Genomic DNA, 16,973 nt, shown 5'->3' with positions numbered 1-16,973 from the left:
TCTTGTTAAGTGTTAATATAAATAAATTATTGTTTAATTTTTTATTTATATTATAATTTATAATTATATTCAATTAATTTAATTAAGTTTATAAGTCGGAAAAACATTCTTTGATTTAAAACTCATTTTAATGTTTATCAAAATATACAGGATTTTTTTGAAGTTTTTGAACACCTTTTGGCAATACAACAGTTAATTTTAATAATATCAGATTGCCAAGAAATTTGTTTTTTTTTAAATATTTTATTAATATTTTATTAATGGGAATAAATAAATATTTTTTAATAAGAATGAACTATTAACGATCTTTTATTATCATGCCTTTTGATTAAAATAATATGAACAGATAAATATCACAACTCGAATTATCGCCATAAATTATTTGCTTTCAAAAGTGATTGAACTTTCCGGAAAAACTAGCACGTAAAAACGTCCACGTTTAATTGAATAATGGCAATTAACGGTGATTAACAGGTGTTAACGTAAATATTTTTGCAGCGATTGTTTGTGCTCGCCGATTGATCGATTTCTTCTTTAAATTAATGAGTAAACGAATTTGCATTAACGCGCACGTGATTGGGCGATGACGCAAATAACATGGTGGCGATTGCGGCGCGACGCACGCTAATGACTAATATCGATGTATAATAATTTTTGGCGATTCCTGATATGTCAGATTGTTGATTGCATGGGAGTAAATATTGAATGAATAGCGTGGCGGTAAAGAGAAGAGGGCAACACAAACTGCGTTCGAGCTTGATTAACGAGAGATCAACATGATTATTTGCGTGATAGACCTTTAGTAAAATACCGCCTTGCGCAACGTTTTTAATGTAATTGCTACAAAATTATTGGACAACACAGTAAACGTTTCTAGTAGGAAATTATTTCCGCATAGAGAAGAACTTTTCTCTAATTTAGAAATGTATAGGTCTGCAATTTTTCTCTTAAGAACAGTAGCAGCAAAGTCTCCAATTCTTTTAGTACATACTCTTTTAAGAATTATATTTTTATGAAAGCTTTTGTTTGAAAATGAAAATATTAACTTGTTTTTTGTTTATGTAGGGTGAAGGGGAGGGGGGAGTAAGATGACAACTTTAAGATTTTTGTTAATTTTTGTGATAATGTAAAAATAACAATCTATTTTTTTTTAGATTCACTAAAACCTTGTTTATCATCACTAAAAATTAGAAATTGTTAAATAAACTAAAATTTTTTAAATTAAAATTATTTTAGGACATGTCAATTTCGTCATCTTGCCGCCGTATGCGGGTAAGATGACTTTTAACTTTTAAGGTGATGCTAAAGTCGTCCTTTTTTACCGACCAAACGTTAATTTTCGGGCAAGCCGTTCTTCTAATTGCATTTACAGATTTAAAAATTCTTTTCCACAATTAAAGTATAGACAGTAATGTATAACGGACGCTATATAAGGATAATGAAAACGAAAAAAATTGGAAAATTATTTTCAATTTTTTTTGTTTTCCTTATCCTTATATAGCGTCCGTTATACATTACTGTTTATATTTTAATTGTGGAAAAAAATTTTTAAATCTGTAAATGCAATTAGAAGAACAACTTGCCCAAAAATTTACGTTCCGTCGGTAAAAAAGGACGACTTTAGCATCCCCTTAAACACGATCCCATAAAATATGTAAACACATTTTCGGGTCTGGGAGACCTTTTCTACTTTGAGAAGTAATAACTTTGGTTCCAATCAACATTTTTCAATAATCTTTTTTTCACATAAAAGTTCAGAATCTCAGAAATGTGACTGCATAATCGGCATTGCCGAAAAATGATTTATTGTTAAGCTATATAAGAAAAACCATTAAGCAAAAATTAGAAATTGTTTAAAAATCCATTTTTCCTTTAAAAAATCATATCTCCGCAACAAAAAACTTTTAAGGACTTTCAAATATGGCGTTTTAAATGTTTTTCCCATGTATAACATTTTTATTTGTCTTTTCGAAGCAAATAAATTCTTCCTTCAATATTTTTTCCTTCAACATTATTATTAAAAATAACGGAGAAATTTCAAGTCAAAATGTTAGGTGACTCACCCTGTATAAAAATCATGCATAATTGTGTATAATTAAATATAATTATATATATTTTAATATATGTGTGTCGACATATTTGACATATAATTATATATAAAAAATTTTTTATTTGGAAAGTTTCTGTTATTGTGGAATATTCACTGGTGGTACGACGGGAATTATAATATGCATAATATTAATAAAGTAATAAAAATAATATGTAATTTTCCAAAAAAATTAACATGTATAATTTTCCAATTTTTTTGTAGTAAAATACTATTCCTCATGTATTGAAGTTTTTATATGTTTTGTATTTAATTTATGTTATTGTACAGTGTATTTGTGTGTTCTCCAATTTTAGAAATTAAATCAGTCATTCTTCTAATTCCTAGAAAAAAAAACATCATAAAGATGCGATTGCATCATAAAATACTTGGTGCCAAAACGAATATGAATAACAATGCGAATCCGAAGAGACGGTAACGAAAAGTGGTATCTTTTCCTCTCAACACGCCAGAGACATCTCAGTGTGACCAACATCACGTGGCACCCGGGGAAGTGCAGCTGGCATTTATTGTCCGCGTCTTGTCTTGTCGAGAGCGAAGGTTAAACAACAATTGAACTGCGGGAGGCGGTTCGCGTTAATAGAACGGACGCGCGACACATGCTGCAGTCCTAGTTAAGGATATCGATATTACAATTTTTCATCGTACAACTTCATACTTTGCTTCAACTTTTATATTACCAAACCCCAGCTCAAAATTTGTATATCATTAAAGGTTTACTTTAAAATATAATTAATCTCGCAAAATTGTCTTTAATTTACTTCAAAATAAAAATATCTCATGTTTTCCATTTGAAATGTTCTTCAGTTAGAAAATAAATAGTTTCTAACACCAGAAAAATTTCTAATTCCAACACAGCTCTTGTTTTTATTAATATTTATTATCTTATTTCTGAATGTTATTCAATTGTGTTCTCAGTTAAAACATAGTAATAAACATAGTAATGAAACATCTGAAGCATATGAGATTTTACATATTTAAGATTGCGAATTAAAGATTAAAATTGGACCAATCAAATAATTTTAGTTTTAATCCGTTTTGTTCTGATTTGTTCAATTCTAATGTCCAATCTTCAATCTTTAGCGCGCAGTCTGATACGGACTCAATAAACCGTTTTTCTGAAATATTCCGTCATTTTTACAAACAAAAATCCCTCTCGAGTTTAAAAAAAATACATACAGTTCGTGTTTGTAATCCGCGGTAGCAATATCTCTGTTCAGAGCAATCTTTACTGCTCCGAGCTACCTGGAAGTGGCTTGTACCTGGAAGTCACAGTTACTCAATCGCAGTAGTGGGATATAAAATGTTCTTCACTATTTCTTTTTACTATCAAAATCCATATTCATTTTTAAAATGTCACCTTACTTTTTAAAAAATGTGAAATAAATCTATACATAATAATTTCAAATATTAATAAATTGGAGGACAATGTGACATCAACAATGTACAATGTGTAGTTAATAATGGCTTTTAATTGGAGTGTAAAAAATATCCCAATCATAACGTAAAAAAAATTAATTCATGAGTTAGTAAAGTTTAATCTATACGAACAGCAAACATTTTATTTCACATTTTTTGATATTACATCGCGTCTCGTGCATAATAGTATTGCGACGCACCAGACGTCACAAGTGTTTCGACATTCAGTAGATAATTTTTCATGGACGTTTTTGAGAAAAACGTAATATGTTGAAGATTCAGCACAACAAGATATTAGATTTACGTAACTAATTCATAGACTTGAGAAATTGAATTGGATCAGTCGATATATTCAAGAATTAAATCCATTGTATTCAGCATTAAAAAGTCTATCACTTGATGAATTAAAATATCTTGAATTTTGATCTTTCACAAAAGTATTCGTTTCTCTAAAAAAAATTTATGACAAATTAAAAAAAACGAGTTGGGAACTTCGTGCAAAAAGTGGAAAACGAATACTTTTAGTATCACTTTGAGTGTTCTAAATATTATAGTTATGTATGTTAGATACATATAATATCGAGGAAATGCTACTGATAATACTGTGAAAGATATTTATCCTCTCTCTCTCTCTCTCTCTCTCTCTCTCTCTCTCTCTCTCAGGATATCTTTAGGATCTAAGTTAATGTTAAGCTTAATTAATTTGCAAGATTGCAATCTTACACAATATTGCGACGCATGCATTGCTCTTAATCGCGACCACGTATCAGCTTGAAATAGCTTTGATATCTGATTTGCACATTTTTTAATTGCGCAGCAATTGCTTTCTGTTGCACAATGTACTGCATTACATCGTTTTACGCTCGACACCAAAATTAAAGGATCACCTATTCTGACTCCCAAAAATGGGCGAAGTTCAAGAGAGTGTAACTTTTACACAAATAATCGTAAAAGAATGTTTAAAAAAACATTTTGAAGCTTAAAACCTCTAATTTCGAGATTGATAATTCATTAAACGATTTATAAATTGTTTACGAAGTTACGCGGATTCAAATAAAGAGGCGTCAAATTTCAAAATTTTTTTACCAACTTTGCAAAGCTCCACGGCGTGAAATAAAAATCTCACAAAAATACGGTTTACAGTATTCAAAAGCGTGAATCTTTATCTTTAATTTGCGTACTTGTTGAGCACCGTACGGTTTTTATTCCGAGCTATTCAACATCGAAGCAAGAAAGGCCATTTTCTTCTTAAAAATTATCATTTAAAAATTTATGATAAAACATAAAATTCTGAAAAAAAATAAATATAAAAAGAGAAATGTACTTTATTATAACATAAGAAAATTAATAAAAATATTCCTCATATTTTCTTACAGGCTTTTATGTCGAAAGTGGTGCGATTTCAGCAACTTTATCCTAAATGTGTGTTTGTTTTATACAAATTATTTTATTTAGTTTTATTACAATTATTTTATACAAATTTATTATATACCTTCTGCCCAAAAAATAACTGGAACCGTCTATTTAAACAAATTTTGATTCAAATGGAAATTGAAAATTCTTTTTGCCGCTAAGTTGACGTAATTGTTCTCGACTGTTTCATGCAAAGTTTCAGTTCGGTTTATCTTTATTTTTTTGGCGGCTATTTATATTAGTCGACCTTTAGTATTCACGGCGATTTTTATGACAAAAAATCAAGGACAAAAAATTTATCTCAAATTTTGTATTTCCAACGAAATTGCTTGTGCTGAAGTGCTTAAAACGTTAAAGAAAGACTATGGGAACAATTACGAAAACACAGATGTATGAATGATATAAAGCGTTTAAAGAAGACCGTAAAGTGATTGACGATTTTCCTCGTTCGAGCCCATCGTCATCAACCTATGATAAAAAATTGAGAAAGAAACTAGTGCTTGACAATTGGCGAATACGTAAAAGAGATTGCTATGGAACTTAATATATCGGCACCTCCCCCCCCCCATCTCAACACATAGCATTTTGGTCGATTTATAGACATAAAATATGTCGCAACTTGATCCAAAAAAGCTGAATTTCGTGCAAAACGATTGCTTCGGAGATGATTTTTGAAGCTTCTAACAATCCTACCTTCACAAAATGCATCATTACTGACGAGACGTAGGTATACGAATACGACGTAGAAACAAACCAACAGACAGTCAATACAGAGGCTGTAAAAAAGTTTCGCTGAAGGAGTTGAAGGCCATACCTTTATCGATTTACGAAAAGTTTTGAAGAATGGGTAAAGCGTTGGCACATTCGCGTTACAAAAAAATGGGAACTATTTCGAAGGAAATAAAATTTATCAGAGTACATATCAATTCGTGTATTTTATTTAACAGTTCCAGGTAATTTTTGAGCAGACCGTATTATATATTATAATTAACGTGATAAAGTATTAATACATCGTTTTATATATATATGTATATAAAATCTTAAATTAACCATTATGAAAACATATAGGTCGATTTTAATCAACGCATTTGAATATAATCAAATAAATTATCGCGGCTCAATTTTTTTTTAAATTGTACAGTTTTGAAGAAAATATAAATATTAATTAAAAATTTTGACCTTTTGAAAAATGCTTGCTGTACAAGATGAAATTGGAACATCAAGATAAAATAAAAATCAACTTTATTTCTTTTAAATAAATAAATCCTCATTGTTTTTAAATATCTATAATTGTAGTTCTTCTCACGACAAATTCAATGACCGTACACTTATTGTATTGAACACAAATAATAATACGGACGAGGTTTTATCAAAAATGTTTATGTTACACATATTTTTATTATACAAATAAGCAATTCATAAAAATTTTACTATTTGAAAACATATAAGAATTTGTTATCGCAACTATAACAATTTGCATTGCAAAATTATTTATAACAGAAATTCTTTTTACCTTCAATAAATCAATGTAAACACGTCAACAAATTTTAATGCTAAGATTTTATACTTATAATAACTTTAAACTGAATCGTAACAGTAAAAAATGATTTAGTTCATAGAACTGCTACATTACCAAGTTTTCAAATTCATATAAAAATATGTGCTATTTCGTTTTATTGAGAAATAAAATATACAGTCGTTAGGTACAACTCTATTTGGCAAATAAATACAAATGTGATATAAAATGTGAAGTCTTTACAGTTATCTATATAAGAATTATAAGGACCTGATATTGTATTTTTAAATAAAAAGCTATAGAATGTAATATAATATTTTATTTTATAATTTTTAATACGTAGCCACATGACATTGGGAACAAAATTCAAGGTAAAAACCAAATGTCTCGAAAAGTTTGTCTGATTGTCAGTATTGGATGACTAGCCTATAATACGTTAATTACAGTACATTAATTAATTATTAGTCATTGATGCTCAAATATTTTTTAGATGTATGTACGAACATTTACAATGCAACGATATTATATATTCATTTAAAAGCTGCATTTTCATAATTATCATTTGTCTGTTTATATGTGTATAGGTGATAACCATAAAACAAAAAATGTTATTTTGCAGCCATAATATTATTATTAAAAAAATGCCGAAAAAATATGTATATTTATTTAGGAATAAGCATCTGGCTAATCAACTTAATACTGCTACATGTTTATTAATATTCCAGCAAAATTAACAATGTATCAATGATGTAAAAAATACATATTTTTATGACTATTAAAGTGATCCACAACTTTTTATCCTTTCTACGTGATTTTAATATTGACTTATGCTCCATTATTGTATCATCAAAAATATTTACATGTCTTATTTAATAATTGAAATAGCTAATTGTTAGATGGGCAACCTCTAAATAAGTGTATGGCTTGGAAAGGATGATGACTACATGCGAACATCATGAAATCTTTTTTCCGAGTACTTTTTTGTTCATAATTTTAACGTATGTATTCTAAGGTGATGCTAATTAATAAAATTTATTTTATTTGTAACGCATAGTGCTTTTGATCGAAAATAACGTTTTTTAAGTAAATTTATAGACATTATCAGTTTGTAACATTTTAACCTTATTTTTATGTTCTATTAGTGTTGTTTTGGTTATAATGTCGTAACTAATGACGAAAAACTTACGATAAATCGGTATGTTATCGTGCTTACTAGGATGTACTCAATTTGTTCAAATATTTGTATCAGAAACGGTTTAATACTTGTGCTCATTTATTTTTCATTAAGTCAAGAATTTCTATTGACAATATGGAAAATTTATTTTGACTTGATAATTTTTAATTTATGTTTCAATAGATTAATAAATAATTACAGTTTTTATTAATTTTTATTAATTTAGTAAAAATAATAAAGCAATAAAAATAGTAGAGAAGAATTATACATGTACGTATGTATTTATGAAGCATTTATAAAATACATCTTCCGTTTTTCTCTTGTTGATTTATTTGCTGAGAGCTACAAAATTGTTTTATGACAAGATTATTGATTGCTACAAATAATAATAGTATCAATGAAATACTAATATAAGTATGTAGGTATATGCTAAAAATCAATGTTATGCCGTATATTCACAATTGTATCTGTATATTGAAAAGAAGACTATCAGTAAAATCGCATTTTAAATCTCAATTTTAAATGCAAATTTTTATTAATGATATTTAAAAAAAGAGATTTCAAGTTCTTATGTAATAATAAATACAAAATCTTAGAAGGATTCTACACAATTAATGTGGGGAAAAAAAAACATTTAATCGGTCAATTTGTTTCAATTTTCGTCAGGAATGCTGAAACTATAACGTGTTAAAAATTGAAGAAAATTGACCAAATAACCAAATAAAGCTCATATATTTTTGTGCTAGGCAGCCGATTTCCCTGAGCAACGCAATAGTTTAAAGAAAAAAATGTTTTTTCTTTTTTCCAATGCCCGTCTTCAATGTCCGCCATTTTGTGAAAATTGTTCTTAATCAAATTTTGATTTTCTTGGCTATCAAGAGAAATGTTTACGCTTTAATTTGAGCCCTGTTTCATCTCAATCCGATACTTTTTCGTTGAGTTATCGCTATTTGAAAATATTAAAAAATTGTGATAAAATTTAGTGGCCTTTTTTTTGCGGGTGAGTGTATTAATGAATGTATAACATCTACATGGTGATTATTAATGACTGTTTTTACTTTTTACCATAGAAGCACGCATTTGTAATTGCTAATATAATAATATGTTATAGCGATTTCGGCTGGGGTAGAGTCCCTAGAAGTAGAGAGTCTGGACATCTCGGGGTTCCACGTGATTGGATGCGCGTGATTGTGCACCTAAAATGGCAGCACCAATACGGATCCCTGTTTAATCCTCTTTAGCCAATGCGATAAAAGCATACAACACGTTCAAGTGCACACAATGATAAACATACACACACATAAAGCTCACGTACATACACTGACATATTCATCACCGACATTTTAGGGGCAGATGTTCAGACTCTCTACTTCTAGGGACTCTAGGCTGGGGTGCAACGGTGTGCCACCTTACCGGTGGCACACAAACTGGCTCCGACTATTTTCTCAGATCCACTTTGTGTACACTCAATATGCATTTGTGAGGTGTATTGAGCCCAGACGAACACGCGGCACCATTAAGGAACTGAATTATTTGACTAGCCAAACACAAAAGTTACACCGACACCTGAAATGTGTAACCGGTGTGCTCCAGCCGAAATCGCTATTAGAAATACGTATCCGTCGGTAAATCATGCTCCTATGGTAAAACGTGGAAACAGTCATTAATAATCACCTTGTATAAACATTAAGTAGTGATTTAAGTCAAAATGATCAATTTCGTTATTTAATGTAATGTAGTCAAATTATTTTATACGTAATATAATTAAACTTTGCAACAATATAACTTTTTTTCAAAGAACATTTTTAATATTATTACATAAAATAATGTATTAGACACATAGTATGTTTCTAATTCCACCGACAAAAAAATGATTTTCTGAGTCCACAATACAAATTTTGCATTTTAAAGATTGATATTGAAATCAAGAACTTTTAAGTTTTTGTTTTAGTTTTAGTTTATAAATTATAAATTAATTCAAAATTAATAATTTAATTAGAAATATTAAACTAAAAATTGAATATATGTTAAAAAATTATCCTATAATTTAATAACAATATATTATTTCATTATCTTGAAATTTATCGAGTGCAGATAGCATGACTAAGGTGCCATTATATTATCTTTAATAGCATCTCGTCGGTGATAATATAAAGTAATAATCCATCGAAATCAATATCGATTAAGCAAGTCGATAAGATGCATATAACCATCAAACATTCAGTATGGAACATGATATGATCGATGGTTGTAAAATAGCAGATACCACAAGTCGATAACTGAGTGGAAAATTATGTTACCGACTGAAGAATAGAATATCTCTACTTTATCTACAGTATACTTGTCGAATTCGTAAAGATATTCTGCTAGAGGGCATCAAGATTGTAAATTTTGACCAGCATTCATAGCCGTCTAGCTGTACTATCTTAAGATATCATCAACCAATCACAGAGTTATTAATATCTTAAGACGTTACTTAAAACGATTTTGAAATAAGATCGGACAATGAATGTCGGCCTTTCTGTCTCTAATCAAATTAAAAGTAATTCAATTCTAAACACATATTATTGTTAGAGATGTTTATTCTAATACAATTTTTATATTTTAAATTAATAATTTTTTATATATTAAAATCTATATTAATATTAAAGTTATAACTATAATCTTGTCACAAATAAAAGTTAATTTTATATAATATTCTAATGGTACCCTATATAAGCGCTACAATAATTCTTAGAATATTATACGAATATTATTATAAATTAAAATAATATTTCAAGAATATTATTCAATATTTTTAATATTATTTTAATATTACGTGAATATTGTATTAATATTGTATGTCCGTTTTTATACAATATTCATGGTATATTATTTCAATATCAATGGAATGTTATGAAAATGTTCTGCAAATATTATTGTGGTAAAAAATTAATGATAATTATTGTGCACAAAATGTTCATAAATTTGAGATACAACTATTACATTTAAAAGTTAGAATATTCTTGATAATTTAAAATATTGAAGTAAATAATATTATTCACTTTTTATTTACATATATAATATTCATATAATATTTTAGGAGTATTATTTAATATTAAAGAATATTGTAGCGCTTATAGGGTAATTACTAATATAGTTATAAATGCTGTAGAATATTGATATTTTAAAATTTAGAGACTGATCATGCCCAATAAAAATATACGTAAATATAGAACTGTTAATTTCAGTAACATTCTTGATTTACTCCGTATCTTATAAAAAGATAGAGACGCCAGAGAAACATGCGAGAAGTATATTGTCCAAGAAATATATGCAAAAAACTTTTGCAATCTGAATCATAATTAGTTACTTGTGAAACCATTTCAAATTGATAAAACTATATAGCTTATAAAATGACTAAATTTTGCTATAAATCTAACATATGAAAACCGATTAAACACATGCCGTTGCTAAATACTACAGTTCTCGTTTAATAAACTTAAATGTGATTCTGAAGATCATTTCAACAGATATGTATAGATCTGATAATACAGTATACGGCATTTCTTGTTTTATCCGCAATAAAGCGGTTTCATTAAACGTCGTTTGTATGGACATAAGTTAAGCGCGAAAGATTCGCCGCGTTTATTTATTCACTTCTGACGTCATAATTCAATGCGGGTGACAATCGAGAATAAGTATAAGAAAATAAAATACGAAAAAGTTAATTGCGACTTTCACATGCGACGTTCGTGTTATGCTAATTAAAAAAGAATTAATAACGATTTAGGATTTGTTCAAACATTTATTCTGCGTTACTAATTCACATCTTGGTGAGCTTTGTAAATTTGGGCCCGTATTCGGGATCCGAACGCGAATTTCTAAAGACATTAGCGCGTTATTTTTTTTTGGCATTCTATTCTCGTTTTATGATACGTTTAATGAACGATAAAGACAGATGGACGAAAAAGCGCGATAACGCTTATATAATCGCATTCTGAATGACGGGCTTTGATGTACCGAAAGCTCATTGTCAGTTTGATAGATTAAGTCATCTTTACGTAACTGGTTCACATGCTTATATAAACTTTTCTTTATTTGATGATCTGAGAAATCAGTTCCTACGTAGATTTGGCATGACTCACTTCACGTTGAACGACAACGCAAAAACCTGCACACACACTCTGCGTGTACACGCGCATGTGCATCGGCCATTACTATAATAACAGTTGTCTCTGTCGCAAGCCATATGAACTGTATACTTGAGACCGATCTTTATTACGCGAGATTGAATAGACGTCCTGCGTTCGCGCATTCTCGGAAGAAATTACTGTTCCGTTTCGAAGGCTAATTAATCACTCACTCTGTCGCGAGGCGTAATAACAAAATTTCCCAACACACGCATTGCGCGCCGCGGAAAGTAATTTTTCACCAAAGTTATTCATAGCAGTCGTCTCGGATATTTAGGTTAATCGAACGGTTAATCGAACAACTGAGCCGCACCGCGCGCAATAAACTAATTGTGATTCAATCAGTGGATATAGAGTGCGCGGTCACGATCTGGGCCGGCTGAGTGCATCAATTGGTGGATTACGCACGTTTAATATTTTAGCATCAATCTCGCCGCTCACTCGGGAACTGGACCAGTCGACCCTGGACCAAATCTCTCGAACATGGCTGACGAAATGTCTCCTCACGAATTCCCCAGTTCTAGCGCGGTCTCACGATTCTACTGTTCTTTCCCTTCTTTTCTCTTCTTTTCGCATCTTTGCAATTGGGAAGACATGGAATAGAGAATATCGAATAAATCTGTCATCAATGCGGATAATTCGAGAAGTTATACGGCATCGCGGTGCAGTCTGGAGCAAAATCCCGCAAATCTGTGATTACTGACGCCGGCAACTTGCTGTATATTTGTCTTCAATGATTTTGAATATATCGACATTAAAGCAACGGGCAGGCAACAACGTACTGCTAGCAGTTTAACCGCACGAGAGCAGCGTCGGCATTATGGTTGTCAGTAATATGACAACATTGTGTGATCCTATAAATTATTAGGCGTATAAATTATTTCGATGCTCTTTTTCCGTAAAATTTAAAGTGTACTCGTGAAAAGTTAAATAAAGCTCAGGAAACATCAAATTACATTATGCAACTGTCGTAATTTGCCACTCAATAATGTAACTGTTATACACTCGTTACATCACACTCTCGTTACATAACAATAATATTGTTGAGTGGAAAATTATAACTAACAGTTTTATAACTGTAACTTGGTGTTTGCTGGATAGGTTCAATGTTTGAAATAATTTCCATTATTTTTTATAGCTTTGTCTAATCTATCGTAAAACTTTATTATAGAATTTTGGAAAGTTCTCGAAGTCACAATACACAATAATAAATGGGGATTTTTAAGTCTTATATTACAAGTTCCACGCTTTAACGATTTCACAATCACCAAATCAATTATTTATAATTAAGCAAATTATCACTTCTCGTATTTTTCTATTAATACGACTTCACTATATCATTGCGTGCAGAATTTATTATCAAATATTTGTATATTTTATAATAAACAAAGTTTAAAAACTCATCTCAATAAATCTTGACAACATCCAATTCCCAAAAAATTTTTTTTCAACGACTGATCTAATAATAAATTTTCTACTAAATAGATTTCACCCCAAAAGTAATAGGTTTATAATACCAATCACAAGCGTTTGTTAATGTAGCAGAAACTTCGCTACCTCGTATTAGGAACCTATCCCACAACAGGCGACTTTACCCTGTATGCTGTGATTACAAGCAACATACCGACAGCAATACACGTACACGTTGCTATCTAAGGAGGATCGATTTTATAGAGGCACCTGAATTGTTAACAGTTGATTCTAAATCTTCGTAAAGGAGGAAAGAGAACTTGAAAAATTAGACTTTCTTTTTTCTCAAAGAAATCGTAAATCACTCACCGGTTTCGTTGTGCTCTGGAGGCCCATCTCCCACATCATCGGTGGCTGTGGAAAGTGCTGCAACAGATAAGGAAAGAGCAGAGTGAGAGATCAGTATGCACGGTCGTTTTACATTAGAGGGACAGAGGCGCAGGAGAAGAGCGAGAGGAACGCGATTATTAATGCGGGTCGCGTCGTGAAGTTACGTGCCCTCGAGGCGATCGCGACCTTCCACGTTGATGGACGGGCATTAAACCATAAGCATTAAGCCGTAGTCAGTCCCGGCGACAATTAACCCTTTGACTAACCGGAGTTATTCATGTGACCTCTGACTGAGCTCGGGTAGGAAGATGAATGCGAAAGTGGGCTTATTTGCGTATTTGATTCTTATAACAATCTACAGCATGACTCAAAATCACCGGATATTGTTTCAACGATGGATCTTCTGGCCAATTTAAAGTCGGGCTTTTTTAACGAATGTGTTGAGACATCTACGACGTTCGAGTTATAAGCGATTAAAGAAATAAGCTTTTGTCTAACTAAATCCCTTCGGAAAGCCAAATGGATTTAACTCTTTCAGTTAACAAAGTAAAATGAAAAGAAAATTAGTTTCTTTAGTTAATTTCAGGTAGAGTGTTTGTTTTAAGAGAATTTTAATTGTAAGTTTAGTTACAAAGATATAAAAATCACGATAAATGATGTTCTCCATGTATCTTCCTTCAGAAGAATCAACTTTCATCAAGGACTCTGTTATAGAAAGATATCCAATGATTTTAGGAAACTTTGTTTAAAACTTATCACATAAGCAGAAAGAAAAATTGATTACATCACACAATTTTATTTTTGAGACAAAAGCTAATGATGCGAACTTCTATTTGAATGATTGTTTTATACTCAGAAAAAAAAACTGACAATTACAATATGACAACTTTGAAGTTTCTATACTGCAACTACTGTACCTTTAATAAGTTTAGAAGGATCCTATGTTTTATAGGCAAACTATCGAATGGCAATGATATCTGTGCAAGTTTTAAAAATTTTGAAAAAATTTGTGCGAATTTGGAGCTTTATAACATTTTTCTGTTTTTTCCTTTATTAGTAAACTTTTTAATTTCGAATAAAAAATATTTTATAAAAAAACAAGTTTTTATACAAAAAATTTGGTATTATAATTAAAAATTATCGAAACAATTTTTTTAAAAAAGCATTTTAAAGCTTAGAAAGCCATTAAAATACTTGTATTTATATTGAATTTTGTCCGATGATGTTTCAGCAAGCAACAGCGTTTCCAAATAAATCACAAATTCAAAAAAATGTCAATCTTAAATTTTATGTAAACAAAATTTTTCAGAAATAAAATTCGAACACAGATTTAAAGCGTTGTCTTTGTTTTTTAAAATGCATAGTCGAAAATTTCTCTAGGATTTTTTTAAGTGAGAAATTTAACTTTTCGTAAAAAAAATCTTAAGTGTTTCTAAATCTATGGAAAGTACTGCAGATAATTTTGTAAAATTATAAGGATGAAAGTACGTACGATAAATCACTTGAATTAAGTAAATATTACTTGTTTCATTACTTATTTCATAAATTTATATATCCGCAAATCTATCATACGTTTATCATAAACTTAAAAAAATATATTCATATATTTTTTTAAACCTAGTAATTTAATATTACAATTAAACATTACGCTGAAATTTCGTAATATATTCCGGTTCTAAACTCATGACGTGCGTGCCTAATAGGTTGCTTCTACTTCATTCTCAAACCAATTCAACGTCGTAATGATATGTTGTTTCGCCCACATAATATTCTATTTACATTTTTATAAATTCTTTAAATAAAAAAATTATAATTACATATATAAGCAACAAGTTTTATCTTTTTTTTTTCGACCAATATTTTTGTTTTCGGTTCAATTTTAATTCCCATTATTTCACTTTTAACATTTTCAAAATTGCAATGACAGTATACGCTGTTCAATGTTCATGATGACTAAATTAACAAAACCATATACTAAAGTACGAATCTTATTTTACACCTCTGTGCAAGTTAAAACAAAGATTTATAAACAAGATAACATAATCATAAATAGAATAATAATTGATAAGAATTTATATATTTATGCATTTCCTATTGTAAAATATCCGATAATAAATACCGTGTTCAAGCGCTTTGATTTTGATCTATATTGCTTGTTCCTTTTTTTGCTTATAATTTTGATAAATCATCAAGAAAACACTCGAGAATGTATTTTTAAGACTTTAAATGTTAAAAATATTTAAAAATTTGCACGAGCATATCTTTTACAATACAGATTGTCAGGAGAGATATAAAAACAAATAAATAATAAATGTCACTACACGATTGTATCCTCCCCATGTGTACAATGAGAAAGCTAATATCGAAACGATGTCTTGAATCGAAATTAATTCGATAGCGGTAAGAGTAGACAAAACTCGTTTGTTTAGATTTTAACTTATTTTTTAACCTTATTGTTGCTTTAAACAATTTGACATGAATGACAGATAGCCACTAACGTTACTATTTTGTTTACAATTTTACTTAAATAAAATCTCAATTCGAGATCGAAATGATATCAATATGATACTTTTGAACAGACGATTTAGGTCGATTTGATGAATCGTTAAACCTATTGTTTTTAACTGAACTTCTTGCAAGATTCATTTTTTTCTTTTTTTCTTATTAAAAAAAAAAAAAAATCATAAATTGTACAAAAAGTTCAATCCTCGAGATAAAGAACAAATTTTAATATGGAAGTTGGAAGATAACGAGATGGAGATATGATCGAAATAACTCGTCCATTTGACATTAAATTAATGTTGAATCAAAATAAATGTAATAAATTCAATATTGATTCGAAGAATCATTTCTTATTAGAAAGAATTAGAAAATAATCTTTAAAAATTCTCTAAAAGTTTCTCTAAAAATTATTTCATAAGAAATAATCTCTTTTAGATGATTAAATTTCGATATCTTTTCAATATTAATTATACTGACTTCTTATTTCTCACTAGAACAGGAAGAATTTTTCGCAGGTTCAATTTTAAGGCTCTATTACAAGATTCCAATGTAAATTAAAACAAAAATTTTATTTGCTTATTATTCTGACTTCTTCGATAAAATTTTCTTAATTTTTCTAAATAAGATAATATTCTTCCAAAGAAAATAAATCCTTTCTATTTAATATAATAACTTTTCATGATAATAACTTTTCTAAAATTTGTATATAAATCAATATATTTTAAGAATACTATTAAGAAAATATTTTTTAAAAATCTTTCGGCAGTAGAATTTACATCATAGTCAGCATGAAACATTTCAGCAATATTGCAGCAATGTTGCAACATTATTACAATATTGTTGCAATGTTTCCTGCTGTTTGAGATTTTT

The 16,973-nt window shown here is 29.5% G+C and overlaps 1 protein-coding gene across 9 annotated transcripts in view; it reads right to left on the bottom strand.

Moving 5' to 3' along the window:
• LOC105194120 overlaps positions 1 to 16,973 on the bottom strand; it is a 153,776-nt gene that overhangs the window by 55,873 nt on the left and 80,930 nt on the right. For all 9 annotated transcript variants that reach the window (XM_039456846.1, XM_039456847.1, XM_026138805.2 and 6 more), the window contains one exon: positions 13,581 to 13,637. In XM_039456846.1, the coding sequence (XP_039312780.1) occupies positions 13,581 to 13,637 (57 nt within the window). The remainder of the gene's footprint in view (positions 1 to 13,580; positions 13,638 to 16,973) is intronic.

This window comes from Solenopsis invicta, chromosome 13 (assembly GCF_016802725.1).
Source record: "Solenopsis invicta isolate M01_SB chromosome 13, UNIL_Sinv_3.0, whole genome shotgun sequence".
Taxonomy (NCBI): Eukaryota; Metazoa; Arthropoda; class Insecta; order Hymenoptera; family Formicidae; genus Solenopsis; species Solenopsis invicta.
The sequence above is the reverse complement of the archived record's forward strand: the minus strand, read 5'-3'. Positions and strand labels throughout refer to the sequence as shown.